Source organism: Entelurus aequoreus, linkage group LG14 (assembly GCF_033978785.1).
Source record: "Entelurus aequoreus isolate RoL-2023_Sb linkage group LG14, RoL_Eaeq_v1.1, whole genome shotgun sequence".
Classification (NCBI taxonomy): Eukaryota; Metazoa; Chordata; class Actinopteri; order Syngnathiformes; family Syngnathidae; genus Entelurus; species Entelurus aequoreus.
This window is the reverse complement of record NC_084744.1, coordinates 59608068-59629218: the sequence shown is the minus strand read 5'-3', so window position 1 is coordinate 59629218 and position 21151 is coordinate 59608068. Positions and strand designations below refer to the sequence as shown.

Below are 21151 nucleotides of genomic sequence, written 5' to 3'. Positions count from 1 at the left end.
GAGGAAGACAGGAGAGGCACAGGATCCACGTTGCCTGAAGTCTAGTGTAAAGTTTCCACCATCAGTGATGGTTTGGGGTGCCATGTCATCTGCTGGTGTCGGTCCACTCTGTTTCCTGAGATCCAGGGTCAACGCAGCCGTCTAGCAGCAAGTTTTAGAGCACTTCATGCTTCCTGCTGCTGACCTGCTCTATGGAGATGGAGATTTCAAGTTCCAACAGGACTTGGCGCCTGCACATAGCGCAAAATCTACCCGTGCCAGGTTTACGGACCATGGTATTTCTGTTCTAAATTGGCCCGCCAACTCCCCTGACCTTAGCCCCATAGAAAATCTGTGGGGTATTGTGAAAAGGAAGATGCAGAATGCCAGACCCAAAAACGCAGAAGAGTTGAAGGCCACTATCAGAGCAACCTGGGCTCTCATAACACCTGAGCAGTGCCAGAAACTCATGGACTCCATGCCACGCCGCATTAACGCAGTAATTGAGGCAAAAGGAGCTCCAACCAAGTATTGAGTATTGTACATGCTCATATTTTTCATTTTCATACTTTTCAGTTGGCCAACATTTCTAAAAATCCCTTTTTTGTATTAGCCTTAAGTAATATTCTAATTTTGTGACACACGGAAATTTGGATTTTCATTTGTTGCCACTTCAAATCATCAAAATTAAATGAAATAAACATTTGAATGCATCAGTCTGTGTGCAATGAATAAATATAATATACAAGTTACACCTTTTGAATGCAATTACTGAAATAAATCAAGTTTTTCAAAATATTCTAATTTACTGGCTTTTACCTGTATATAATGAAATATACATACATATATGTATATATAGACATATTTCTAGGCGTTGTAGAGTTGCTTTAGAAAGTGTCCACACATGCTAGTGGTGTTTAGAAAGTGTCCACACATGCTAGTGGTGTTTAGAAAGTGTCCACACATGGTGTTTAGAACAACCCAAGTTAAAAACACCCCCCCATTAGATTGAACACCGTAATATTACCAAATAAGCGCCCATGTCCTAATAGCCGCCCGGGGTCTGACCCCATGTTGGTAATTAACTGCCTCTTCCTAATAAGCGCCTATGTCCAAATAGCATGGTGTGTTATTTGCATCATATCATCAATAGCATCATATCAACAATAGCATGGTGTGTTATTTGCATCATATCATCAATAGCATCATATCAACAATAGCATGGTGTGTTATTTGCATCATTTAGATGAAAATACTACTGGGGTTGTGTTTGCTGCAGTATTATTGTTTTGATGCTTTTATAGAGTACTTGGTACCATCATTTGACTTGTCCTGCATGCTGCTTTATTTCAAACTGGGACTACTGTAGCCTTTATTTCATTTAAGTGACAGTATTATTGTTCTGTTTTGATGGTGGCTTTTATACTTGGTATCATAATTACATTTGGCTGCTTTATTTAAAAAGTGTATTTATTTTTAGTATTGGTATTGTATTTGACAATTGTTGCACTACTGCCATGTTGATCTATGGCTTTTTTCTTTGTATGTTTACAAAAGCTTTTACATTTAAAGTTTTTTGTACGAAAAAAAAATACTGCACAGTAACCATAGTAACCAAATAAATGGTGCAAAAATAAATAAAAGCCTTGTGCAAAAACCCGCCTGCTTCTTTTAAACGCCTGTCTCCAAAATTGATGGTGTGAAATAAACGCCCGGGCTACTATTTGGTAATATACGCTAATCATTTCATTTCAACATGAATCAACACAATGTTTGCTGTTGACTGAACTTGAGTAGCAACGTGGTGAGGAGAGTTCTCTCACTCTAAACTGACAACGAGGAAGTGAATTGATCAACTTAAGAGTGGTATGGCCGAGTCAAAAGAGTCCAGTGGTTCCCAGTGACAGTCCATCATGGCGTTGTAGAACTCTTCACTACGCTGCATAAAGTCTTTGTTCCACTGCTCCACATCACATTCTGACACTGACACTGCAACACATAGAAGAAGAGAAGAAGAGTTGAAGGCCACTATCAGAGCAACCTGGGCTCTCATAACACCTGAGCAGTGCCAGAAACTCATCGACTCCATGCCACGCCGCATTAACGCAGTAATTGAGGCAAAAGGAGCTCCAACCAAGTATTGAGTATTGTACATGCTCATATTTTTCATTTTCATACTTTTCAGTTGGCCAACATTTCTAAAAATCCCTTTTTTGTATTAGCCTTAAGTAATATTCTAATTTTGTGACACACGGAAATTTGGATTTTCATTTGTTGCCACTTCAAATCATCAAAATTAAATGAAATACACATCAAACATATTACACATCACATCAAACATATTACACATCACATCAAACATATTACACATCACATCAAACATATTACACATCACATCAAACATATTACACATCACATCAAACACATTACACATCACATCAAACATATTACACATCACATCAAACATATTACACATCAAACATATTACACATCACATCAAACATATTACACATCACATCAAACATATTACACATCACATCAAACACATTACACATCACATCAAACATATTACACATGACTTCAAACATATTACACATCACATCAAACACATTACACATCACATCAAACATATTACACATCACATCAAACATATTACACATCACATCAAACACATTACACATCACATCAAACATATTACACATCACATCAAACATATTACACATCACATCAAACATATTACACATCACATCAAGCATTTCCTCCTAAGAGAGTCTTATTACAAGTATATTTCCTCCTAAGAGAGTCTTATTACAAGTATATTTCCTCCTAAGAGAGTCTTATTACAAGTATATTTCCTCCTAAGAGAGTCTTATTACAAGTATATTTCCTCCTAAGAGAGTCTTATTACAAGTATATTTCCTCCTAAGAGAGTCTTATTACAAGTATATTTCCTCCTAAGAGAGTCTTATTACAAGTATATTTCCTCCTAAGAGAGTCTTATTACAAGTATATTTCCTCCTAAGAGTCTTATTACAAGTATATTTCCTCCTAAGAGAGTCTTATTACAAGTATATTTCCTCCTAAGAGAGTCTTATTACAAGTATATTTCCTCCTAAGAGAGTCTTATTACAAGTATATTTCCTCCTAAGAGAGTCTTATTACAAGTATATTTCCTCCTAAGAGAGTCTTATTACAAGTATATTTCCTCCTAAGAGAGTCTTATTACAAGTATATTTGCTCCTAAGAGAGTCTTATTACAAGTATATTTCCTCCTAAGAGAGTCTTATTACAAGTATATTTCCTCCTAAGAGAGTCTTATTACAAGTATATTTCCTCCTAAGAGAGTCTTATTACAAGTATATTTCCTCCTAAGAGAGTCTTATTACAAGTATATTTCCTCCTAAGAGAGTCTTATTACAAGTATATTTCCTCCTAAGAGAGTCTTATTACAAGTATATTTCCTCCTAAGAGTCTTATTACAAGTATATTTCCTCCTAAGAGAGTCTTATTACAATATGCATCATTTGAAATAGAAGACAGTTGTTTTGAAGGATCAATAAATGAGCTCAAGCATTGATGTCTTGCATAATGTTGGTGGATTACCTTCTGCATCCTCCCCCTCTCCATCTCCATCTCCTGTGTCTTCATGGCTCACCTGAGGAAGATGGAACATTTAGCACACCTGAGGAAGATGCAACATTTAGCACACGTGAGGAAGATGCAACATTTAGCACACCTGAGGAAGATGCAACATTTAGCACACGTGAGGAAGATGCAACATTTAGCACACGTGAGGAAGATGCAACATTTAGCACACGTGAGGAAGATGCAACATTTAGCACACTTGAGGAAGATGCAACATTTAGCACACGTGAGGAAGATGCAACATTTAGCACACTTGAGGAAGATGCAACATTTAGCACACGTGAGGAAGATGCAACATTTAGCACACCTGAGGAAGATGCAACATTTAGCACACGTGAGGAAGATGCAACATTTAGCACACGTGAGGAAGATGCAACATTTAGCACACGTGAGGAAGATGCAACATTTAGCACACGTGAGGAAGATGCAACATTTAGCACACGTGAGGAAGATGCAACATTTAGCACACCTGAGGAAGATGCAACATTTAGCACACGTGAGGAAGATGCAACATTTAGCACACGTGAGGAAGATGCAACATTTAGCTCACCTGAGGAAGATGGAACATTTAGCACACCTGAGGAAGATGCAACATTTAGCACACGTGAGGAAGATGCAACATTTAGCACACGTGAGGAAGATGCAACATTTAGCACACGTGAGGAAGATGCAACATTTAGCACACGTGAGGAAGATGCAACATTTAGCACACGTGAGGAAGATGCAACATTTAGCACACGTGAGGAAGATGCAACATTTAGCAGACGTGAGGAAGATGCAACATTTAGCACACGTGAGGAAGATGCAACATTTAGCACACGTGAGGAAGATGCAACATTTAGCACACCTGAGGAAGATGCAACATTTAGCACACGTGAGGAAGATGCAACATTTACCACACTTGAGGAAGATGCAACATTTAGCACACGTGAGGAAGATGCAACATTTAGCACACGTGAGGAAGATGCAACATTTAGCACACGTGAGGAAGATGCAACATTTAGCACACGTGAGGAAGATGCAACATTTAGCACACGTGAGGAAGATGCAACATTTAGCACACGTGAGGAAGATGCAACATTTAGCACACGTGAGGAAGATGCAACATTTAGCACACTTGAGGAAGATGCAACATTTAGCACACGTGAGGAAGATGCAACATTTAGCACACGTGAGGAAGATGCAACATTTAGCACACGTGAGGAAGATGCAACATTTAGCACACGTGAGGAAGATGCAACATTTAGCACACTTGAGGAAGATGCAACATTTAGCACACGTGAGGAAGATGCAACATTTAGCACACGTGAGGAAGATGCAACATTTAGCACACTTGAGGAAGATGCAACAAGACGTGTGAAGAGCAAGGACAGGAAGTAGCTGTCTTAGTACTGCACAGTATTTGATATGTGGAAGTTGTATTGTTGTTAGCATCAACTAGAGCTGACACCCCACATTGACCTGCTGTCCTGGTTCCCCTCTTACCGTAGCATCTATGTACCATGAACACTCGGAGTAGTTCTTGAAAAGTTGGCCAGTTTACAGAGATAAACGGGCCCTAGTTTGCCCGTGCCTGGTCTATAGTGTACAAATGCATTGTTAGTCACCAACCTCTACACCCCCTGTCATGTCAGCAGATGTGGGTGGCATCCCCAGAGGAGGAGGCGGCGGCATCATGTGGCTGTGTGGAGGGTATCCGTAGTAGTTGTAGTTGTATCCCCCGTTGTAACCGCCATTGTTGTAGCCGCTGTACTGACCATAACCGCCCCACTGAGAGTAGTAACCTTGCCCCATACCACTGTATGGAGGTTGGATGTAATTGCTCTGGTAATTGTGAGTCAGGTTTCTGGTGTCTAGTGTCTTCTGGCTGAAAAACAAATTGAGTGGTATTATTCAGGCACACCCAATTGGCAACAAAAGTTCTCAAGTTCTCTCTTCCTATGGATGGGTTGGAAACTGGAGATCTAAAGTAAAGTGGCAAACAGCAAAACTTCACCAGGGCCATCATTGCGGTTAAGTTGTAGGGCCCATTTCTACTGTCAAACCATATCACATCAGATTTGAACTGAATAATTGATGGATAACTATCTAATGAGTTGTGACTAAGGCTGGGAAATAAAACTATATCAGTATCTATATCGTGATAGACTTGTAAACAATATCAATTAGGAAGGAAGTGATCAGTGGGAGTAACAGTATCAGTTTGGTTGTGCCATCTTGTTGTCTCGCAGTTGATTCTTTGCATGGAGTGAGAAGAGAAACTAAGAAGTCCTCAGTGTTGTGCTCCTTCATGGTGTTGGAACGTTTAGGGGACGTGCTGTCATGAAAGAAGAAGTTGGCCATGTATGGACATACTGGATATATCGCAGGTTTGTCTCTGGGCCATATAGAAAATGACTACCGTATTTTTCAGACTATAAGTGGCAGTTTTTTTCATAGTTTGGCCGCGGGTGCGACTTATACTCAGGAGTGACTTATGTGTGAAATGATGAACACATTAGTGTAAAATATCCAATAATATTATTGATGTCATTCACGTAAGAGACTAGACGTATAAGATTTCATGGGATTTAGCCATTAGATTGTTTGGTAAACGTATAGCATGTTCTATATGTTATAGTTATTTGAATGACTCTTACCATAATATGTGAGGTTAACATAGCAGTTGGTTATTTATGCCTCATATAACGTACACTTATTCAGCCTGTTGTTCACTATTCTTTACACATTTTAAATTGCCTTTCAAATGTCTATTCTTGCTGTTGGCTTTCATCAAATACATTTCCCCAAAATATGCGACTTATACTCCAGTGCGACTTATATATGTTTTTTTCGTTCTTTATTATGCATTTTCGGCCGGTGCGACTTATACTCCGGTGCGATTTATACTCCGAAAAATACGGTAACCTTCCTCTGATTATAATCCCCTCAACTATATCAAGGCAGAAAGGAAATGTCAACACAAGCATGGAAACACTCAAAGTAAACACAATTGTACATCACATTGAATACTTAACAATAGCCTATTAAAATGAAGGAATATGTAAGAAATGCTTAATAAAGTGTAACAAAATAGTTCAACGTGTGAAAATGTAGACATACAGAAAGCAGAGAAAAAGTATTTTCTGCAGGTTTATGGCAAAGCAGATACAGCTGTGCTCTAAAGGGTGAGTGCAGCTGGTGTGGTATTCCAGCATCATTTACAGACCACATTGGTCTGACTAGGGTCCTTTTTTAAAAAAAACAAAAAACTGCCATACTGTTGAGGTGACTTCCTCTTTTATCCACAATTTCTCCAGTTTTACTTTCTATTTATGGCTCCATGCAAAGAATCAACAACGTGACAGTCACTCCCACTGATCAGTGACCACTTCCTGCGTTGCTTGGTTACCAAAGAGCGAGTGCCTTTCTACATGCAACTTCCGGTTTCTTCCGACGGAGAAGGGAAAAAGTCATCTAACGTTTTATCGAACGCATTTTTAATTGATAACAATTACGTGTCCATGGCGATATATATTGATATCATTTTATGGCCCGGCCCTAGGGAGTAGGTTGTACAGTATGCAATCTCTGCTGTTTGGTGCAACTGGACAATGATTTATGAGAGCATTTACATATCCTGCTTAAACACTCCACGTCTTTAACACTAAAAGCCATTAGTAGGTACGCACACCACCAGTCCAATCTCTGGGGTCACTATGTGCTCTTACACACACCACCAGTCCAATCTCTGGGGTCACTATGTGCTCTTACGCACACCACCAGTCCAATCTCTGGGGTCACTATGTGCTCTTACGCACACCACCAGTCCAATCTCTGGGGTCACTATGTGCTCTTACGCACACCACCAGTCCAATCTCTGGGGTCACTATGTGCTCTTACGCACACCACCAGTCCAATCTCTGGGGTCACTATGTGCTCTTACGCACACCACCAGTCCAATCTCTGGGGTCACTATGTGCTCTTACGCACACCACCAGTCCAATCTCTGGGGTCACAGACAAACTTGACAAAAGAGTTGTTCATTTCAAATCAAATGTGCTAAGTATACAGAAACAGCATGAATGAAAAAGCCCACATATAATCTTACCTTTTTGCCAAAGCAACGCTGAGAGTGAGTGCCTTCCCCCCAAGAACTGTGCCCTGGCACTCCTCGATTGCCTTCTTCTGCTCACTTTCCTCACCAAAATTGACAAAGCCGTAACCTCTGCAGACAAAGAAATGTCAGACTGCCTGGCCGTACCACAGCATAATCCTTACTAGGCATTTGATAGCAACTTATAGTGAGAAATAAATATATATATATAGATGGGTATTATTATGGTAGAACTGAAACTTGTGCTTTTACTTTAAACATCAGGTAGCATCACTTGAATTGTGACTTGCTCTGGCTTAGCCTATATGGGAAAAACAATAGTTTTAGCGGAAAACAAGAAAACATTTCTTCAGGCTTCTAGCGAATGTAAATGTAGAAAATTGTCAATGTCCTTTTGATCTACAACACATGATATAAAGAAACATTATTGTTGATCACACTTTGCTAGCCTTGATATATACAGTATGTTACCTGGAGTAGCCATACTGGTCAGTGACCACTTTGGCTCCCTTGCAGGAGGAATACTTCTTAAAGATTTGGTGGAGCTGGTAGTCATTTGCGTCAGAGGGTAAGTCACCCACAAACACTGAGAACTCAAGCCTGAGAGAAGAGGAGGGCAATTAATAGGACTTAGTGACACACTTGACTTAGTGACACACTCACGCTGGCTGAATGTACGTCACTAAATACACACTCACCAAAAAAACCTCATTTTGCCAAAACCCTCATTAGCTTTGGAGCAACAAATGGGGAGAAATGATGACTTTTGTGTGAAGTATTGTGTTGTTTGCAATCACTATATCAGCCGGTGCTTTTAGTCTTGCCTTTTGGAATATTTTGCTGTGGCGCCTCATTATTTATTGACTTTACTTCATTTTATTTGTCACTATCAAATGTTTACAGCTTTAATAACGAGTGATTTACTTTTTTACACTTTAGGCATCTGAAATATTTTCTGTTACAGACTAAAAACAATGTTAATAGGGATACAGTGTTATGCAGAGGTGTGCTTATAACAATTGTATAGACACATGATACTATTTATAGACCCGGCGGAGAGTTGGGGGGGCAAATGTTTTCTTCTAACAGAAAATAATTGAGGAGCACTGTGGTGAGAGGATGAACTTACAAAATCAGTGTATTCTCCCCACTGTACATTGTGTTATCATGACTTTACACTGTACATTGTGTTGTCATGACTTTACACTGTACATTGTGTTATCATGACTTCACACTGTACATTGTGTTATCATGACTTCACACTGTACATTGTGTTATCATGACTTCACACTGTACATTGTGTTATCATGACTTCACACTGTACATTGTGTTATCATGACTTCACACTGTACATTGTGTTATCATGACTTCACACTGTACATTGTGTTATCATGACTTCACACTGTACATTGTGTTATCATGACTTCACACTGTACATTGTGTTATCATGACTTCACACTGTACATTGTGTTATCATGACTTCACACTGTACATTGTGTTATCATGACTTCATTGTACATTACTTGATGGAAGAAGAAGCGTTGAAATAATATATGAAGTCATTCAACATGGTGAGGAGTGTACTGTATGTGCATTTTGGACTGCAAGTGTCAGCTATATCTGTAAGTAGTTGATTATTGGCACTTGACTCATAAGTTGAACTTACCCTGCGTCTGAGCGCTTGTTATGGGAGGCAAAATTGAGTTTAAAATTCCTAGGCTGTGAAAGAGAAGAGACAGCAGTTAAGCACACACACACACACACACACACACACACACACACACACACACACACACACACACACACACACACACACACACACACACACACACACACACACACACACACACAGCACAGGCATGTAGTAGAACTCTGATATTGCTGGAACCATGAGAGACGTTATTATGCTTATGTGGCTTTACATACCTCCTCAATTACACTCTCCAAACAAAGTACAACAGACACAGGCCGCTCCACAGTACCACCAAGTGCCATTACATTTCACTCCCGGGCCACATTTGTAAAACTATATATTTATTACATGTTCAAATATGCCACCTGTAATTGTAACAACACACCTGCAATCATTAGCATCATAATAGTACACCTGCAATCATTAGCATCATAATAGTACACCTGCAATCATTAGCATCATAATAGTACACCTGCAATCATTAGCATCATAATAGTACACCTGCAATCATTAGCATCATAATAGTACACCTGCAATCATTAGCATCATAATAGTACACCTGCAATCATTAGCATCATAATAGTACACCTGCAATCATTAGCATCATAATAGTACACCTGCAATCATTAGCATCATAATAGTACACCTGCAATCATTAGCATCATAATAGTACACCTGCAATCATTAGCATCATAATAGTACACCTGCAATCATTAGCATCATACTAGTACACCTGCAATCATTAGCATCATAATAGTACACCTGCAATCATTAGCATCATAATAGGGGGATTCCCACAAATATTTGAATGATGCTGATTCCGAACTGTCATTTTTAAATGTATTATTGATCATCTAACTTCTTATTCTCTTGTATTACATACAGCTGTTTAAGCACAACATGTATTACATACAGCTGTTTAAGCACATACATACAGCTGTTTAAGCACATACATACAGCTGTTTAAGCACAACCAAGTCAACAGTCCACAATAACTACTAAGTCAAAACTACTATAATTTCAATCCTTTGCTCTCTGCCCTCAAAGCCAGTGACTTATTTCCTGAGTTTGTAAACATTGACAAAAACGAAAAATAAATATTTAGTCAGAATAAAAATAAGGATGTAATCATTGTAAAATCAATCCTATGCTGATACTAAACTTAGTGCCCTTTAGTCTACTCAAGGCCGCTAACACAGCAAGAGACACTGATGCTTAATTGGTGTTTTATTACCTTTTGCTAGGGATGTAAGAATAAAGGGTAAATATCAATACAAAAGTCAAACATCCACTGCAGAGCACGCTGCTTGTCATCAATACAAAAGTCAAACATCCACTGCAGAGCACGCTGCTTGTCATCAATACAAAAGTCAAACATCCACTGCAGAACACGCTGCTTGTCATCAATACAAAAGTCAAACATCCACTGCAGAACACGCTGCTTGTCATCAATACAAAAGTCAAACATCCACTGCAGAACACGCTGCTTGTCATCAATACAAAAGTCAAACATCCACTGCAGAACACGCTGCTGGTCATCAATACAAAAGTCAAACATCCACTGCAGAACACGCTGCTGGTCATCAATACAAAAGTCAAACATCCACTGCAGAACACGCTGCTGGTCATCAATACAAAAGTCAAACATCCACTGCAGAGCACGCTGCTTGTCATCAATACAAAAGTCAAACATCCACTGCAGAGCACGCTGCTTGTCATCAATACAAAAGTCAAACATCCACTGCAGAACACGCTGCTTGTCATCAATACAAAAGTCAAACATCCACTGCAGAACACGCTGCTTGTCATCAATACAAAAGTCAAACATCCACTGCAGAACACGCTGCTTGTCATCAATACAAAAGTCAAACATCCACTGCAGAACACGCTGCTTGTCATCAATACAAAAGTCAAACATCCACTGCAGAGCACGCTGCTTGTCATCAATACAAAAGTCAAACATCCACTGCAGAACACGCTGCTTGTCATCAATACAAAAGTCAAACATCCACTGCAGAACACGCTGCTTGTCATCAATACAAAAGTCAAACATCCACTGCAGAACACGCTGCTTGTCATCAATACAAAAGTCAAACATCCACTGCAGAACACGCTGCTTGTCATCAATACAAAAGTCAAACATCCACTGCAGAACACGCTGCTTGTCATCAATACAAAAGTCAAACATCCACTGCAGAACACGCTGCTTGTCATCAATACAAAAGTCAAACATCCACTGCAGAACACGCTGCTTGTCATCAATACAAAAGTCAAACATCCACTGCAGAACACGCTGCTTGTCATCAATACAAAAGTCAAACATCCACTGCAGAACACGCTGCTGGTCATCAATACAAAAGTCAAACATCCACTGCAGAGCACGCTGCTTGTCATCAATACAAAAGTCAAACATCCACTGCAGAACACGCTGCTTGTCATCAATACAAAAGTCAAACATCCACTGCAGAACACGCTGCTTGTCATCAATACAAAAGTCAAACATCCACTGCAGAACACGCTGCTTGTCATCAATACAAAAGTCAAACATCCACTGCAGAACACGCTGCTTGTCATCAATACAAAAGTCAAACATCCACTGCAGAACACGCTGCTTGTCATCAATACAAAAGTCAAACATCCACTGCAGAACACGCTGCTGGTCATCAATACAAAAGTCAAACATCCACTGCAGAACACGCTGCTGGTCATCAATACAAAAGTCAAACATCCACTGCAGAACACGCTGCTTGTCATCAATACAAAAGTCAAACATCCACTGCAGAACACGCTGCTTGTCATCAATACAAACAGTTTACAAAACTAGAAATTGCATTTTCAGTAGAAATTGCGTGTGAATTCTGAAGCCGGATCTGAACTGAAAGGCTAACAGTTAGCATGCTGGCCATGTAGCATAATGTAACAGAAAATATGACATACTGTCAAGTACCAAATTATATGGCTGAGGTAAATATTTCATGCTAATGTTAACATGCTACCAATAAGTATGCATCTAATACCAAAATATCTGACTCTGAGTGTAACACCTGAAACAATAGCTTAAAAAAGCTAGCATACTATTTTGCGAACATGCTAACATTGGTATGCTAGCAATTGACTAATATTAGCAAGGAACATGCGAATGTTGTGGAAATGTGAAAGTTTAAAAAATTGCTCAATCATTTGGAACGTAAAAAAATGTCCTGGAAAATGTGGAATTCCAATAAATGTGGGATTATTTTGGAAAACGCCTGTCACGAATGAAACGAACATTTTGAAAGTGCAATAAGCATAAGACAATACTGTGGAATAAGAATAAGACAATACTGTGGAATAAGAATAAGACCATACTGTGGAATAAGAATAAGACAATACTGTGGAATAAGCATAAGACAATACTGTGGAATAAGAATAAGACAATACTATGTGTTCACGATCTGGAGCGTTGACACAAAAAGAGTAATAGTGAAGGGAGAAGTCCAACCCCTCGGTCCTTAGCTCTCTGGAAATGAATGATTAGGTTGAATAAACCTAAGGAAGGTCAGATACACTTATTGGACATGAAATCAATATTCTATTCAAGATTGTATTAACAAGTCAGAAGTAAACAATGACTGACCGGGTTTGATCCAGGAATGACTTTTCCATTGAGTTTTTGGATGCAGCTATCAACACTTGCTTCATCTGCCAGCTCCACAAAGCAGTATCCGGCAGAACCGCTGAAAAACGTGACAGTTGAACAAAACGTAGAACAGCAAATACTTCATGCACAGTCAATGTTTACACTTCCACACAGATTGACAACACAAGGGGCGAAGCAAGGAATCCTACCCCGTTATCTTGTGAGCGATTATTCTGACTCCAGACGGCGACTCTCCCATAGCAAGGAAGGCCTGCCTGACGAAGTTTTCATCCATGTATTGCTCCAACTAAACACAGTGAGAGACATGTACAAACATTGTATCAATCATAACAAGAAGTATTCATCCATGTATTGGTCCAACTAAACACAGTGAGAGACATGTACAAACATTGTATCAATCATAACAAGAAGTATTCATCCATGTATTGCTCCAACTAAACACAGTGAGAGACATGTACAAACATTGTATCAATCATAACAAGAAGTATTCATCCATGTATTGGTCCAACTAAACACAGTGAGAGACATGTACAAGTATTGTATCAATCATAACAAGAAGTATTCATCCATGTATTGGTCCAACTAAACACAGTGAGAGACATGTACAAACATTGTATCAATCATAACAAGAAGTATTCATCCATGTATTGGTCCAACTAAACACAGTGAGAGACATGTACAAACATTGTATCAATCATAACAAGAAGTATTCATCCATGTATTGGTCCAACTAAACACAGTGAGAGACATGTACAAACATTGTATCAATCATAACAAGAAGTATTCATCCATGTATTGGTCCAACTAAACACAGTGAGAGACATGTACAAACATTGTATCAATCATAACAAGAAGTATTCATCCATGTATTGGTCCAACTAAACACAGTGAGAGACATGTACAAGTATTGTATCAATCATAACAAGAAGTATTCATCCATGTATTGGTCCAACTAAACATAGTGAGAGACATGTACAAGTATTGTATCAATCATAACAAGAAGTATTCATCCATGTATTGGTCCAACTAAACACAGTGAGAGACATGTACAAGTATTGTATCAATCATAACAAGAAGTATTCATCCATGTATTGGTCCAACTAAACATAGTGAGAGACATGTACAAGTATTGTATCAATCATAACAAGAAGTATTCATCCATGTATTGGTCCAACTAAACACAGTGAGAGACATGTACAAGTATTGTATCAATCATAACAAGAAGTATTCATCCATGTATTGGTCCAACTAAACATAGTGAGAGACATGTACAAGTATTGTATCAATCATAACAAGAAGTATTCATCCATGTATTGGTCCAACTAAACACAGTGAGAGACATGTACAAACATTGTATCAATCATAACAAGAAGTATTTATCCATGTATTGGTCCAACTAAACACAGTGAGAGACATGTACAAACATTGTATCAATCATAACAAGAAGTATTTATCCATGTATTGCTCCAACTAAACACAGTGAGACACATGTACAAACATTGTATCAATCATAACAAGAAGTATTTATCCATGTATTGGTCCAACTAAACATAGTGAGAGACATGTACAAACATTGTATCAATCATAACAAGAAGTATTCATCCATGTATTGGTCCAACTAAACACAGTGACAGACATGTACAAGTATTGTATCAATCATAACAAGAAGTATTCATCCATGTATTGGTCCAACTAAACATAGTGAGAGACATGTACAAGTATTGTATCAATCATAACAAGAAGTATTCATCCATGTATTGGTCCAACTAAACACAGTGAGAGACATGTACAAGCATTGTATCAATCATAACAAGAAGTATTCATCCATGTATTGGTCCAACTAAACACAGTGAGAGACATGTACAAACATTGTATCAATCATAACAAGAAGTATTCATCCATGTATTGGTCCAACTAAACACAGTGAGAGACATGTACAAACATTGTATCAATCATAACAAGAAGTATTCATCCATGTATTGCTCCAACTAAACACAGTGAGAGACATGTACAAACATTGTATCAATCATAACAAGAAGTATTTATCCATGTATTGGTCCAACTAAACATAGTGAGAGACATGTACAAGTATTGTATCAATCATAACAAGAAGTATTTATCCATGTATTGGTCCAACTAAACATAGTGAGAGACATGTACAAGTATTGTATCAATCATAACAAGAAGTATTTATCCATGTATTGGTCCAACTAAACACAGTGAGAGACATGTACAAGTATTGTATCAATCATAACAAGAAGTATTCATCCATGTATTGGTCCAACTAAACATAGTGAGAGACATGTACAAACATTGTATCAATCATAACAAGAAGTATTCATCTGTACGAAAAGGAACAGGTGCGCAGTTTTTTCCCAGTTAGCTATGTTTAACAGGGTGTCCAAAGCACAGTTAGCAGATACTTCTTTTTACTTGTTTTTAAATTGGCCTGCAACACATTCTCAAGAGAAAATAAACACAGCTAGGGTAGAACAAGACACAAAAAAACTAAACGCGGAAATGTGCAAGCCAAACTTAAATTCTAACCTTAGCATGTGTCAATTATATGACTCTGTGATGCAACATCAGCTAAAACAAAGTTGTCATTTTAATGTTAGTCATGCTGCGTGAGGCTGAGCCAATCAGTGGCAAGGAAACTGAACATTCCTGAGGCTGAGCCAATCAGTGGCAAGGAAACTGAACATTCCTGAGGCTGAGCCAATCAGTGGCAAGGAAACTGAACATTCCTGAGGCTGAGCCAATCAGTGGCAAGGATACTGAACATTCCTGAGGCTGAGCCAATCAGTGGCAAGGATACTGAACATTCCTGAGGCTGAGCCAATCAGTGGCAAGGATACTGAACATTCCTGAGGCTGAGCCAATCAGTGGCAAGGAAACTGAACATTCCTGAGGCTGAGCCAATCAGTGGCAAGGAAACTGAACATTCCTGAGGCTGAGCCAATCAGTGGCAAGGATACTGAACATTCCTGAGGCTGAGCCAATCAGTGGCAAGGATACTGAACATTCCTGAGGCTGAGCCAATCAGTGGCAAGGATACTGAACATTCCTGAGGCTGAGCCAATCAGTGGCAAGGAAACTGAACATTCCTGAGGCTGAGCCAATCAGTGGCAAGGATACTGAACATTCCTGAGGCTGAGCCAATCAGTGGCAAGGATACTGAACAGCGCGGGCTAATTGTTTTGGTCCCGTCTAGCGGCCAATACTACTGTATTTTGGATATTTCTTATTCATTTCGGCTTGCAAATGCTTCATTGAAGGCATCATTACGTTGACTATGCTGTGTTACTCACAAAGCTAAGACGTGAATGTTGTGTTCACATTGGTTTATCTTTAAGGTACAACATCTATGGACGTGGCCCCGCAGCCTTCAATACTTCTTCTATGCGACCCTGGCTGGAAAAAGTCAGATTGTGATTGAGAATGTAATATTTATTACATTTGATGACAGTAATCCATCCATACATTTTCTACCGCTTGTCCCTTCTTTGGGGTCGCGGGGGGATGTCAGATTATTGGTTTTATGAAGCGGCGGGCATAAGACGCAAGTAGCTGAATTATGAGTGACAATAAAGCCCCAAAGTTAAGTCCACTATGCTGTCTGTGAAAATATGGTCTTTGTATGAAATGAATGTGAAATTGCTGAAGTTTGAATGATGTGAGCATGCTAGCTAACAGGGAACATACATCACCCATCCACAGACTTGTTTGCCGGTTAACCATCTTGTAGCAGGGGTCGGGGCCGAGGCGAAGAAAGGTTTGGTAGTGTGACAAAAACTGAAATGTTTTAAAAAGTAATATTTTAAAGTTGACGCGGCGCAAATACCAGTGCTTTATTTGCTCTTTTTTACACTTCCGCTAGTATTCTTCTTCGTTGGTGGCGGCCGACGTGTAAGTGCGACACTGCTCCCCAGCGTATAACCGCTAGTATTCTTCTTCGTTGGTGGCAGCCGACGTGTGAGTGCGACATTGCCCCCCAGCGTATAGCCGCTAGTATTCTTCTTCGTTGGTGGCAGCCGACGTGTGAGTGCGACACTGCCCCCCAGCGTATAGCCGCTAGTATTCTTCTTTGTTGGTGGCAGCCGACGAGTGAGTGCGACACTGCCCCCCAGCGTATAGCCGCTAGTATTCTTCTTCGTTGGTGGCAGCCAACGTGTGAGTGCGACACTGCCCCCCAGCGTGTAGCAGGGCTATACTAGTCTTTGTAGAAAAAAGGCAACAAAGGTAAGATAAAGTGGGCAGAATAAGAATTGACATAAACATACAAAAAAGGCAACAAAGGTAAGATAAAGTGGGCAGAATAAGAATTGACATAAACATACATACCTGTACATACATACATACATACATGTACATACATACATACATACCTGTACATACATACATACATACCTGTACATACATACATACATACATACATACATACATACATACCTGTACATACATACATACATACATACATACATACATGGATACATACATACATACATACATACATACATGCATACATGCATACATGCATACATGCATACATGCATACATGCATACATACATACATACATACATACATACATACATACATACATACATACATACATACATACATACATACCTGTACAACCCAGTGGTGTCCAAACTTTTACACTGAAAAATCAAAACATGTGGGGGCCATTTTGATATTTTTCATTTCCTAAACCTTTACAGTATACAGATAGTTTTTCAACCTTTAAGGTTCCTTTCAGGTTTGATCCTAGGTGTCAGTCATAATTCAGGTTTGATCCTAGGTGTCAGTCATAATTCAGGTTTGATCCTAGGTGTCAGTCATAATTCAGGTTTGATCCTAGGTGTCAGTCATAATTCAGGTTTGATCCTAGGTGTCAGTCATAATTCAGGTTTGATCCTAGGTGTCAGTCATAATTCAGGTTTCATCCTAGGTGTCAGTCATAATTCAGGTTTGATCCTAGGTGTCAGTCATAATTCAGGTTTGATCCTAGGTGTCAGTCATAATTCAGGTTTGATCCATAGGTGTCAGTCATAATTCAGGTTTGATCCTAGGTGTCAGTCATAATTCAGGTTTGATCCTAGGTGTCAGTCATAATTCAGGTTTGATCCTAGGTGTCAGTTATAATTCAGGTTTGATCCTAGGTGTCAGTCATAATTCAGGTTTGATCCTAGGTGTCAGTCATAAAAATGTTAAAAATAAGTCATGTATGTTTTTGTTCCCAACGCTTAAATATCAAGAATCAACATCAAGACTATCTGTCCAGTGTCCATATAGACTTCAAGACTATCTGTCCAGTGTCCATATAAACTTCAAGACTATCTGTCCAGTGTCCATATAAACTTCAAGACTATCTGTCCAGTGTCCATATAGACTTCAAGACTATCTGTCCAGTGTCCATATAAACTTCAAGACTATCTGTCCAGTGTCCATATAGACTTCAAGACTATCTGTCCAGTGTCCATATAAACTTCAAGACTATCTGTCCAGTGTCCATATAAACTTCAAGACTATCTGTCCAGTGTCCATATAAACTTCAAGACTATCTGTCCAGTGTCCATATAAACTTCAAGACTATCTGTCCAGTGTCCATATAAACTTCAAGACTATCTGTCCAGTGTCCATATAAACTTCAAGACTATCTGTCCAGTGTCCATATAAACTTCAAGACTATCTGTCCAGTGTCCATATAAACTTCAAGACTATCTGCCCAGTGTCCATATAGACTTCAAGACTATCTGTCCAGTGTCCATATAGACTTCAAGACTATCTGTCCAGTGTCCATATAAACTTCAAGACTATCTGTCCAGTGTCCATATAAACTTCAAGACTATCTGTCCAGTGTCCATATAAACTTCAAGACTATCTGTCCAGTGTCCATATAAACTTCAAGACTATCTGTCCAGTGTCCATATAAACTTCAAGACTATCTGTCCAGTGTCCATAAAAAGGAAGGGGAAACGTCTGTTCTATGCCTTTTTTTTTTTTTAGGAAAACCCTGTTTTTAATGGCAAAAACACCAAATATGCAACATTTTCCCTAAGAAAATATTTCAAAGTGGAATATTTGATGTGAAATATATATATATATATATATATATATATATATATATATATATATATATATATATATATATATATATATATATATATTTATATATATATATTGATATATATATATTGATATATATATATATATATATATATATATATATATATATATATATATATATATATATATATATATATATATATATATATATCAATATATATATATAAATATATATATATAAATATATATATATATATATATATATATATATATATATATATATATATATATACACACACTTATACATATATTATTTGCATTTCAGCGATATAATGGCAGTTACTCATTTACGCTCATCAAAGCTCTGAGAATTAGGCTCATGAATTTCTGGCATCATCTGGTGGTTAAGAGGTGCAATTACACCACAACAATATTTTCTTCTATTTCAATCAGTACGAATGTGATGCAATAGTTTGTATGTAAACATGTTAGCAATATAGCAGGATTGTGGACAAGCTAGCAGTTATAACCTGAGTTGTTAAGAGAAAGTGTGTGTAGTTAGTGTGTATCTAATGCTGCAAAAAGAGTTGTTAAGAGAAAGTGTGTGTAGTTAGTGTGTATCTAATGCTGCAAAAAGAGTTGTTAAGAGAAAGTGTGTGTAGTTAGTGTGTATCTAATGCTGCAAAAAGAGTTGTTAAGAGAAAGTGTGTGTAGTTAGTGTGTATCTAATGCTGCAAAAAGAGTTGTTAAGAGAAAGTGTGTGTAGTTAGTGTGTATCTAATGCTGCAAAGAGTTGTTAAGAGAAAGTGTGTGTAGTTAGTGTGTATCTAATGCTGCAAAAAGAGTTGTTAAGAGAAAGTGTGTGTAGTTAGTGTGTATCTAATGCTGCAAAAAGAGTTAAGAGAAAGTGTGTGTAGTTAGTGTGTATCTAATGCTGCAAAAAGAGTTAAGAGAAAGTGTGTGTAGTTAGTGTGTATCTAATGCTGCAAAAAGAGTTGTTAAGAGAAAGTGTGTGTAGTTAGTGTGTATCTAATGCTGCAAAAAGAGTTGTTAAGAGAAAGTGTGTGTAGTTAGTGTGTATCTAATGCTGCAAAAAGAGTTGTTAAGAGAAAGTGTGTGTAGTTAGTGTGTATCTAATGCTGCAAAAAGAGTTGTTAAGAGAAAGTGTGTGTAGTTAGTGTGTATCTAATGCTGCAAAGAGTTGTTAAGAGAAAGTGTGTGTAGTTAGTGTGTATCTAATGCTGCAAAAAGAGTTGTTAAGAGAAAGTGTGTGTAGTTAGTGTGTATCTAATGCTGCAAAAAGAGTTAAGAGAAAGTGTGTGTAGTTAGTGTGTATCTAATGCTGCAAAAAGAGTTAAGAGAAAGTGTGTGTAGTTAGTGTGTATCTAATGCTGCAAAAAGAGTTGTTAAGAGAAAGTGTGTGTAGTTAGTGTGTATCTAATGCTGCAAAAAGAGTTGTTAAGAGAAAGTGTGTGTAGTTAGTGTGTATCTAATGCTGCAAAAAGAGTTGTTAAGAGAAAGTGTGTGTAGTTAGTGTGTATCTAATGCTGCAAAAAGAGTTAAGAGAAAGTGTGTGTAGTTAGTGTGTATCTAATGCTGCAAAAAGAGTTGTTAAGAGAAAGTGTGTATAGTTAGTGTGTATCTAATGCTGCAAAAAGAGTTAAGAGAAAGTGTGTATAGTTAGTGTGTATCTAATGCTGCAAAAAGAGTTAAGAGAAAGTGTGTGTAGTTAGTGTGTATCTAATGCTGCAAAAAGAGTTGTTAAGAGAAAGTGTGTGTAGTTAGTGTGTATCTAATGCTGCAAAAAGAGTTGTTAAGAGAAAGTGTGTGTAGTTAGTGTGTATCTAATGCTGCAAAAAGACTTGTTAAGAGAAAGTGTGTGTAGTTAGTGTGTATCTAATGCTGCAAAAAGAGTTGTTAAGAGAAAGTGTGTGTAGTTAGTGTGTATCTAATGCTGCAAAAAGAGTTGTTAAGAGAAAGTGTGTGTAGTTAGTGTGTATCTAATGCTGCAAAAAGAGTTGTTAAGAG

At 38.2% G+C, this 21151-nt stretch overlaps 1 protein-coding gene across 3 annotated transcripts; it reads right to left on the bottom strand.

The window, feature by feature from the left end:
* Positions 1-830: 830 nt before the first annotated feature.
* On the bottom strand, positions 831-17044 carry LOC133665477 (tRNA selenocysteine 1-associated protein 1-like). 3 transcript variants are annotated; one of them, XM_062070782.1, is made up of 9 exons: positions 16759-17042; positions 13242-13339; positions 13030-13129; positions 9387-9439; positions 8192-8320; positions 7715-7831; positions 5236-5491; positions 3583-3634; positions 831-1968 (listed from the first exon to the last, which is right to left on the bottom strand). In XM_062070782.1, exons 1-9 carry the CDS (start codon positions 16792-16794, stop codon positions 1832-1834), a joined length of 978 nt encoding a protein of 325 aa, XP_061926766.1. In that variant the 5' UTR covers positions 16795-17042; the 3' UTR covers positions 831-1831. The 3 variants fall into 3 exon arrangements, 2 of the variants coding, with proteins under 2 accessions (XP_061926766.1, XP_061926767.1); XR_009828750.1 differs by having other exon boundaries at positions 1927-1968; positions 3583-3661; positions 16759-17044; XM_062070783.1 differs by lacking the exons at positions 831-1968; positions 3583-3634 and adding an exon at positions 4154-4201 and having other exon boundaries at positions 16759-17044.
* Between the last annotated feature and the right edge of the window lie 4107 nt (positions 17045-21151).

Excerpts from the sequence above, each read along its gene's own strand:
- LOC133665477 (XM_062070782.1), bottom strand. The coding sequence starts at position 16,794 with ATGGTTAACCGGCAAACAAGTCTGTGGATGGGTGAT. Across the intron at positions 13,340-16,758 it reads CAAGTCTGTGGATGGGTGAT|TTGGAGCAATACATGGATGA; the intron begins GTATGTTCCCTG and ends CACTGTGTTTAG. Across the intron at positions 13,130-13,241 it reads ATCGCTCACAAGATAACGGG|CGGTTCTGCCGGATACTGCT; the intron begins GTAGGATTCCTT and ends CACGTTTTTCAG.